Source organism: Grampus griseus, assembly GCF_964374135.1.
Source record: "Grampus griseus genome assembly, chromosome: 12".
NCBI classification, from domain to species: Eukaryota; Metazoa; Chordata; class Mammalia; order Artiodactyla; family Delphinidae; genus Grampus; species Grampus griseus.
The window spans coordinates 22,418,469-22,428,000 of NC_139006.1; the positions used below are offsets into that span (position 1 = coordinate 22,418,469).

Genomic DNA, 9,532 nt, shown 5'->3' on the forward strand with positions numbered 1-9,532 from the left:
CGGAGCGCGCGGGGCACCGAGGAGCGGGAACGGCCGGCGTAGCGCGCAGCGGCCCGAGCGGAGAGGCCCGAGCGGCGCCGCCCCCGCGGCCCCTGCGGGGCCCCGGCCGGGAGCCCGACGAGGGAGGGGACGGCATGGACCGGCGGCCCGGGGCGCGGGGGCGCTAGGCCCCCGGAGGGGCGCCCCCCGCCTCGCCGCCACTGCCGCCGCCGGGCCGCCCTCCGCAGCCGCGCGCCCTGCCCGCTCCAGCCGCCCCCGGGGCCGCCGCCGGCCCATGAGCCCCGACCTCAAAGTTTGCGGCGGGCGGGCGGGCGCGGAGCCTCCAAGATGCCGTTCCACCCGGTGACGGCGGCGTTGATGTACCGGGGCATCTACACCGTGCCCAACCTGCTGTCGGAGCAGCGCCCCGTGGACATCCCTGAGGACGAGCTCGAGGGTGAGTGCCCCGCCGGGACCTCCGCCCGCTGGCCCTCCTACCTGTGCGCCCAGGTGAAGCGCGGTCTAGGGGCGCAGGGGCGGGGGGCTGTCTGCAGGTGCCGCTTGCCAGGTGGGCACTCCAGCGAACAGCTGCGCGGGGAGGCAGGACGAGTTCGCACCTCTGGGCGCCGCGGTGGGGGTCGCCAAGGCGGAGGGGCGGCCCAGCCCCTGCCCGCGTGGTCCCCCGCGCTGCGGAAACTTGCCGGGCCCTGCAGCGGGGTCACGGGGCCGCGCAATCCGCGGTGACGGTGCGGCAACGCGGCGGGTTGGGTTGGGGGTCTGAGCTGTGTCCCCTCCGCCGGCCCGGCCAGAGCACCCGCATCTTGATCCCCTCCGCGGCGGCCGCCCGCGGCTCTGCGCTGGCATTGACATTCCGCTCGTGTCGCTTTTAAAATCCAGTCTGCTCGGGCAGCGAGAGAAGGGGAGAGGGCGACTGCCCTGCTCCTGCCGGCTCCCGGGATGCCCGCAGCCCCTCTTACGGCCGTAGCCCCTTCCCTACAGCCCTGCGGGGACCCCCAGCCTGGAGCGCCAGGAAGGCGGCCCGGGAGGTGGTGGCGACAACAAGTGGCCAGATTGGGCGGCTTGGTTGAGATAACCAAGCCTGGTAGGGAAAGGCAGAGAGGCCGGGACCTAAATCTGTCCCCCTGGAGTCCCTCCACCTCTGGACATGAATGGGGACCTTAGGCAGCAGGCTAGGCGAGATCAGAGCAGATGGCAGAGGCCAGGGTCCCTAGACAGAGGCTTCTGAGGAGCGATGAGACCCCTGGGGCCTGCGAGCTCTTTCCCTACTGGGCTAAGGACAGGTGCTCAGGTTTTCCCTCCCCCCAGACCTCCTGGGGTCCCATATGGAGTAGAGTGAGGGGCTCTGGGCTGATGGGAGTCTTGGCCCCCTGGGATCTGCTTGTCTGCTGTTGGGGCAGGGGCTGCGATCACCCAGAAGCTGGGCCTCTCTTCAGGTACCTTAGGTCCAGGGGTCTCTGTGATCTGGGACTCAACAGGGCCTTTGGGGGGTGCAGCTGAGACACCAGCGCAGTCAGGGATGATGGTGGGAGCACAAGCCATGGAGAGAGATCCAGCCTCATCCCCCAGCCCTGGAGGGAGCAGATCCTGGGGGAGTCAGATGGGATCAGGGGGAAGATCAAGGGGAGAAGGCAGCTACCCCCACCCCACCCCACCCCCACCCCCGCACTGCACCACAGACTATGAGCCGCCTGCTTCTCAGCAAGTCCCCCCAAAAGCCTCCAGAGGTTGGGAGAGCCATGGAAATGGAGCCTGATGTTTGAGGTGGGCAGGACGGATGGATGGGTGCCGCTACTGGGTCTCTGGCCTTGAATTCCAAAGCCCAAGTCCCTGCCCTGTCTCGGCCGAAGCCCAGGAACAAAAAGTCTCATCCAGGGCTTGGGAAAAGGAGGGAGTATGATGAGGGACAAGAGGGCGGGGATGGGCATAGGCTTCTCTTCCCTAACGCTGTCTTCTCCTGCCCTGGGCCACTGCAAACCTCTACCAGTTTCCCCTCCACAGACCCTCACCCACACCTTCCTCCTGGCTACGTGGGCAAGGGTAAACATTGTCCCCCTACACCGGCAGCTTTCCCCTCATTCCCTCCCCTTGCTCCCAGCACCCCACCATGACCCTGGCAGCCCTGCTATGGGCCTCAGTTGTCCCTCCTCTCCTGATCTCCCAGCCCTGGAGTACAGACCCCAAGGAAGGGGAGAAGCTGAGGAGGCTGGGGTGCAGGGGTGAGCAGGGCACAGGGCGGGCAGTCCAGGGGCAAAGAGGCCGCAGGCTCCCCTTGGACCGCATGGCGGACATGCTGGCAGGAGCCCAGGAACGTTAGTCACCAGCCACACCAAAACGCACTCCCTGCTTCTCTCCTGTCCACTTCTCCTGGGCCCTGTGAAGCAGAAGGACCTGGCACAGGGGGCATCTGAAGGACAGAGCCCTCCCTGGGGTGGGCGGGGGGGGCGTCATGGAGCAAGCAGATGCCTGGTGGCCCCAGCCCATCTCCCGGCCTGCGGGCAGCCATGGATGAAGACAGGAAGTCCTCTGTGATCGGCCCCCTTGTTGGCTGCAGGCACTCTGGAAGCCCTTCTCCTAGGAGACCAAGTCTCTGCAGGCCCCAGTGGGCCTTGAGTGCCAGGGGTGGGTGGGAAGGGTGACCATCCACAGCACAGATCCCCCCTCTGCCCCCTCCACCTCCCCAGTGCCTCATCAGTGCTCCTGCCCCAGGGTAGTGTGGGTAAGGCCCAGGCTCTTTGCTGGGAGGATGCCCATCACTGGGGGAGCCACACATGCCGAGGAGAGGGAGCCCGGTAGCTTGGGATGAAATGCTACAGACAGTATGTGCCTGCCTGCAGAAATCCAGGGGGTGGTGAGTCCGAGGGGGGAGGAGGACTAGGGAGGGAGGTGGAGAGCACCGGTTAAGGTGAGGGCTTCCTAGCCAAGCAGTGGTGGGTTCGAGTTCTCTGCTCCCTCAATTTATGGAGTGACCTTGGGCAATCACTTGCCTCTCTTGCCTCGGTTTCTCCATCTGTAAAAGGGGGTTGACATTGCCCCTCCCCAGGGCTGCCAGTGACAGAGGATATGATGAAAGTGCTCAGCACAGGGCCTGGCATGCAGTGGGGACTCGGGGACCGGGACGCAGTAGCAGGGAGGCTGAGGGGTGGGGGTCAGGGAAGGCCCATGAGGAAGGAACACGGGATATGCAGGGGGGCCAGGCCAGAAAGGCAGGCTGGGGGAGAGGGTGGGTGGAAATGGCCTTGAAGGTCTGGCAGAGGCACCTGGGGACCCCTGGATGGCAGTTGGCAGGGTAGACGTGGCTCGGCAGAGCTGGTCTGGGTCCTCCAGCCTCCCTTGAGGTGGAGGTACAGGATCTCCCAGATTCTCCCTGAGATGCACACAGCAGAGCTCCCCTGGCCTGTGACAGTGCTGAGGCTGACCCCAGTGGCATCGACGGGCTTGAGCACCTGAGGATGGGAATTGGGGCAGCTGCAAGCCCTAGACTGGCCCTCCCTCTGAGAGGGGAGGAGGAAGACGGACGGACAGGCAGACAACCACCAGGGCAGAGGTCTGGGCTTGACACTTGACCTGCTCAGTCAGATGGTGGAGCCTGCAATGAGAGTGGCCAAACGGGGGCGTTCGGGGTATGGGGGGGCAGAGGAGTCCCTTTTCCTGCCCCTCTTCTCTGCGAGCCCAGCAGCCGCCTCTGTCAGGCTGGAATCTCAGGGAGGCCAAAGTGCTGGGGTGCGGGGCCAATGCCGCGGAGAGTGGCTGTCGCCGCAGAGGACAGACACTGCCCCCCTCAAAGTGACCTCCAACCCACGCACCCCCTCTCTGGACTCTGGCTCCCTGTCAGTGCTGGCATCCCTTGGGGGCGGTTGGGGACTCAGGCCCTAATGCAGCTTCTTGGGCCGGGGAGGGGATTGAGGGCGTCAGGCTGGAGGTGGCAGGTAGGGACCAGTGTCGGCCCGGAAACCCAGAGGTCCTGCCAGCCCTTGCCTGGGCCAGGCTTCCCCATGCCAACGTGGAGCACGGCAGGCTTTCCCTGGCCTCGTGGGGAGCGAACAGAGTGAGGCTTTCGGGGAAACGTGCCCAGCTGGGATGTGCCGATGGCGGCAGCAGCAACAGGACACCCACCCCACTCTGGGAGCCCCCAGCAGAGTCCAGGCTTCAGAGGTGGGGCAAGAGTCACGTTCCCATCTCACAGGCGAGGCTCTTGAGGTTCAGAGAGGGAGGTCACTCGGCTGCTGAGTGGCAAAGCCAGACTCCAAGCCCGGGCCCCCGAGTCTTGGCACCAGCAAACAGGAAGGCCGGCCTGGTGCTTGAAGCTCCCCTAGTCCTCCCTCTCCTTCCGGCTCTGCCAGAACGTCTGGGATGTTCTGATTTATAGCATCGTGTTCTGAGCCAGGCCCAGCCCCAGCCAAGCACTTACATGCTTGATTTTCTTATTTAGTCATTTCCGCAGCCCCATTGTACAGGTGAGCAAACACCCACTCAAAGGCACCCGACCAGGATGTGGGAGAGCTGGGCTCTGACCCTGAATCTGTGTGTCTTAGTGCTGATTCTCTGGCCGAGAAGGTGATCCCTGAACTTGGCCTCAGAAATCAGCTGGTGCTGGGTCACAGCTCTGAGCAAGGGCGAGGACACAGAGTAAGACTGAGGTTGTGAGCCAGGCGTGCCAGGGAGGAGTGGCTGAGGCGACACATGAATGAGGAGGTGGCGGTCTTTGGATTGATCTAGTGGTCTTGGAAGGTTAGTCCTGCCTGAGAAAGGGCTGCCCCTAGGCCTGTCGCCTGCCCACGGACCCCAAGATTCACCTGCCCTCCACTGTCTCCTGTGCATTTTCTCAGGACTTTTAGAAGGAGATCAGGGGCTCCAGTTGAATCAGCCCTGGGCTCTGGGAGCCACACCTGGCCCCTGTCAGTGTGGGAGGGACAGCCTGGACCCCAATTCATTGCAGGGGAGAGCCAGCACCCACTGCAGGTCCAGGGTTTTGCCATCCCACCCTGAGCTCTCCCGACCAAGCACCCAGAAGGATGGGGTGCCTGCCTTGGGTTCCCCAAACCAGCCCCTGACCTGGGTGGGTCTGAGGATGGTTCCCCCACCCCTGACTTCGGCTTGATCCCCCTCCTCTGGGTGGCCCATGGAGTGAGGGGGTCCTTAGGGACTGCACAAGGGGACAAGCGGCATCCTCAGCCTCCCTTTCTGCTTCTTGCCTGCTTGGGGAGTAGAAACCAAACGCCTGCCCTTACTAGGATCATTTGTAAACTAAGGGTAAATGGGCTCTGAGCGATGACCCCACACCAAGTGGAGCATGAACTTCTGGTCAGCTCCTTTGTGTGTGTGCTCCAGATGGGTGGGCTCCCTGAATCAGTCATTCATTCACTTAACCACTTATTAGCAAATGGTTATGCTTGAATGACAGGCACTGTTCCAGGGAGCGGGGACACAGCGGTGAACAAGACTGACCTGGCTCCTGCTCTCATGGCGTCTCATAGTTCACAATCTGATGTGGTCAGGAAGGAATCCTTGGGGGAAGAGTGGGGTCTGTGGGAGCCCAGAGGAGGGCCAGAGTTAGCTGGGGGGGGCGGGGGGGGCTCCAGGGAGGTGATGCCATCCACGCTGGGAACCAGGGATGTATCAGAATTCACCATGGTGAAGGGAAGAGCATTCCAAGCAAAAGGAGCCTCATATACAAAGGCCTGGAGGTGGAGCAGCCCTGGTGCCCACCATGACTGAGGTGGGCAGAGCCCATGGCTGGGTCAGGAGGCCAACAGTGCCAGCCAGAAACCTAAGTGTGTGTGTGGAGGCCTGGGCAGAGGGTGTGCCTGGCTGCATGGTCAGTGCCCTCCTCTGAACCCAAAGACTCCCAGGTGATTGGAATTTCCTCAGCAGCCTCTGTAACTGCTGGGCCTCTGCTCACACACCTCTGGGGATGGGGAGCTCACTACCTCCTCCGTGGCCCTGGAAAATTCAGGTGGGAGTTGGCCTGGAGTTCCCAGAGTCCAGGGTTTATAGAAGCCTCTGGGCCTGGCCCAGATCTCCCTTCCCAGCTGCTCTCCTGGCCAAGGGGCCACTGGTTAGGAGACCAGGTTCTCAGGACCTGCCTGGGATGGGTAGGGGGTGGTCCAGAGTCAGAGGGTCTGGGGGCCTAGGCAACTCAGGTGTGGCCCACTGACTCTGTCTTGGCCTGCATGTCAACTGGAACCTCCAGGCATTGGCTATAGATGCCAGGTGGGAAGAGCCTGATGAAGTTTGGGGCTTCAGCCAAGCCACCTTGCCGTGTGGCTTGGGACACATGGCCACCCTCTCTGGGCTATAGTGGGTCCAGCAGAATCAGGGGATGACCCCAAGGTGCAGGATCCCACAGTCAGTTTCAGGGGCTCACAGACCCTCTAGGCCAGGCCTGGGCCAGCCTAACTCCTGCCCTCACCAGAAACAGCCCTGACCCCACACTGGCCACCTAGCCTCTCTGGGCCTCATTTTCCAGGCAGGCAGCGTGGAGCATCTCATCTGTCTCTCCTTCCAAATGCACGCACGCACGCACGCACGCACGCTCGCACGCACGCACATGAGCTCACCTCTGCCCGCGAATTGAACAAGGAGACCCCCGGGAGCTGGAGCAGAGAGGGTGGGAGTGGGTTGAAATTCACTCCCCATCAACGGGAAATGTTCTGTAGGACCCTTCTTGGGCTGAGTAACAATGAAGGGACAGCAAACAGAGAAAAAGAGGTGAAAAAAGGGTGAACTGGGGAGAGGTTAGGACCCTTCAACCCTCAACAGTTCCTGGATGTCCTTGGTAAAACCCTTTCATCCTTACACCATTACCGCCCATTTTACTGTGGGTAAGACTGAGGCTGGCCCAAGGCCACTCACTGGGTTGCTTGTTCCCAGGCTCCCAGCCCAGTGCCTTGCTCCCCACCCCTGAGTCACCCAGGTCCTCAGGCCTGTCTCCCCCTCCATACAATGGGGGGGAGTGACCCCCCGCACCTGAGCTGGCCTGGGGCTGCTCCAGCCCTCCTCTCTCTTCCCCCAAACCTTGGGCTCCATCTGGGAGGCAGTCTGCACTGAGCTGTCAGCCCATTAGCCCGGAGCCGCCATTAATGAGTGCTGGCTGGTGTTAAGGAGCTGAGCCTGGGGAGGAAGTGCGATGGGGATGATGGGAGGGGGATGGAGGGGGGGTGGTAGGCAGGGAAGCCTTCGGCAGCTCACAGAAGCAGCCGGCGTCCTCCCCTGCACCGTGGGACCCGTGGTATCGGCCACACGGGGTCGTCGTGAGCACGCCTAGAGAGGCTGTGGGAGCCTGGCACGTGGAGCCGGAGACCCCCGGGGCGGTCTTGTCACTGCCGCGGGGCCTGGGCACCTTTGCTGCCTGCTTGGCCTGCCCTGAGCTCCAGGGAGGCAGCGCTGTAGTGGACTCTTGAGCCACCTGCTAGTTCTCTCTGACCAGACCTTCGGGCTCTAGAGGGGAAGGGGGGATTCTCCATCCCGGTCTCAGGATGTGGCATCTGGGATCGGTCTGGGGAGTGGGCTGTCGGGGACAGGAGTGAGGTCTTGACCTGCTCTGCTCCTCCCACAGAGATCCGAGAGGCCTTCAAAGTCTTCGACCGCGATGGCAATGGCTTCATCTCCAAGCAGGAGCTGGGCACGGCCATGCGCTCCCTGGGATACATGCCCAACGAGGTGGAGCTGGAGGTTATCATCCAGCGGCTGGACATGGATGGTGAGCCCTGCCCCCTGGCTGTTTCCTCACCCCTCACCTGGTGGTGGGGGGCAAGTCTGGGGCCTGAGCCCATAGGGGGCCTCTCACTCTCCCCACTCCCAGCCAGCCTTCCAAGCCCATGGCTTGGGTTTGCAGCTAGGTCTGGCCCCATTTCTCAGCCTGGAGAATTGAGGCTAGAGAGAGCGTGACAGCCCTAGCCATACCCAAAGGTTGGAGATTCTGCCCCTCTCACTCTGTGTTCCAAGAAATTTTTAAAGTACAGGAAAGCAGAACGGATATACTAAATACCCCATTTCCCATCACCAAAAATAAAAAATCAATTTAGTTGTAAATATTTGCCACCTGGCATTTAATCAAGGAAAAACTCATAAGAACCAGTAATGCCCAGTGCCCTCCGCTCATCCTCCTCTGGCTGCCTCCCCCACCTCATCTCCACCCAGAGAGCAGGTGATGACCTGGGCAGGCGGTCCCCCATCCTGAGCTTCATTTCCTGTCTGTGTGGTGGGGAGGATGTCCGGCCCCACCCCTGCTCCGGGACAGCAGCAGGGTGCTGGGAAGCCATGTAGGGTTCAGAGGGAAACGCGTCTCCCACACGCAAGGCCTGCTCAGGGCCCACCTGCTGTGCGCCCCCCCACACTCCCCACCTTGTCAGGTGGGGCCTCAGCACACTTGGTGGCTTCAGCATCAGCCCAGAGACTGGCACATCAGGCTCTGAGGAGGGGACCTGCCTGAGGTCCCATGGTGGCCCAAGGTGCCCAGGTGCAGCCTCACCAGCTGACTGGAACTGTGCCCGCTCTAGGTGATGGCCAAGTGGACTTCGAGGAGTTTGTGACCCTTCTGGGACCCAAGCTCTCCACCTCGGGGATCCCAGAGAAATTCCACGGCACTGACTTCGACACTGTCTTCTGGAAGGTACTCCCTGGCTGATTGGGACCCAGGGCTGTGTGCACAGTGAAGGGCTGTACTGGGCCAGTGAAGGGTCGGGCCCACACCATAAAGGGGGGGATGACACCCCCAGGCTCTTTCCACTGGACGTCTTGTCTCCCAGCGGGCCATGGGGTTCCCTGGGGAGGCTGGTGTTGGTCGAGGACTCAGAGAATGGAGTGAGTGGTTCCCAGCCCTCCAGAATCTGGAGGCTTGTCACTGGCTTGTGTGGCTGCAGGTGCTGGGCGGGGGGGACTGTGGTGGTGCTGGTGGCCAGAGCGCTGTGTCTCCCCCCACCCAAGTGTGACATGCAAAAGCTGACCGTGGACGAGCTGAAGCGGCTGCTCTACGACACCTTCTGTGAGCACCTGTCCATGAAGGATATTGAGAACATCATCATGACGGAGGAGGAGAGCCACCTAGGCACAGCAGAGGAGTGCCCCGTGGACGTGGAAAGTGAGTGACCCACCCCGGGACCCCACGGGCGGGCCAACTGCTCGGGCAGGGGAGGAACCAGGGGCTTGCAGAGGGGGGCTGGGGGCCTCCTTGCCTGCCCCAAACCTTGCATCCCCGTGTGCCCCGCGGGACGAGCCCATGTGCAGAAGGGCAGACAGCCCCTGAGTCCGTCACTTGGCTGTCCCCTTCTCTCTCTGGTGCTCCCCGGTGGCGGGTGGCCACAGCCTGCTCCAACCAGCAGATCCGTCAGACGTGCGTGCGCAAGAGCCTGATCTGCGCCTTCGCCATCGCCTTCATCATCAGCGTCATGCTCATCGCAGCCAACCAGGTGCTGCGCAGCGGCATGAAATAGGCGCCACCTGGGCGCTCCATGGGGCGCGCGGTGCGTGGGGCCCCCTCCACACCCACCGCCGTCCACAGTCCTCTCCCTCCACCAACTCCCTGGGCCACCAC

At 62.7% G+C, this 9,532-nt stretch overlaps 1 protein-coding gene across 1 annotated transcript; it reads left to right on the top strand.

Moving 5' to 3' along the window:
• Positions 1-327: 327 nt before the first annotated feature.
• Positions 328-9,431, top strand: CABP7 (calcium binding protein 7; the record flags this gene model as incomplete). The annotated part of the gene is made up of 5 exons (XM_082668166.1): positions 328-436; positions 7,556-7,699; positions 8,499-8,611; positions 8,926-9,079; positions 9,304-9,431. 5 exons carry the CDS (start codon positions 328-330, stop codon positions 9,429-9,431), a joined length of 648 nt encoding a protein of 215 aa, XP_082524292.1.
• Between the last annotated feature and the right edge of the window lie 101 nt (positions 9,432-9,532).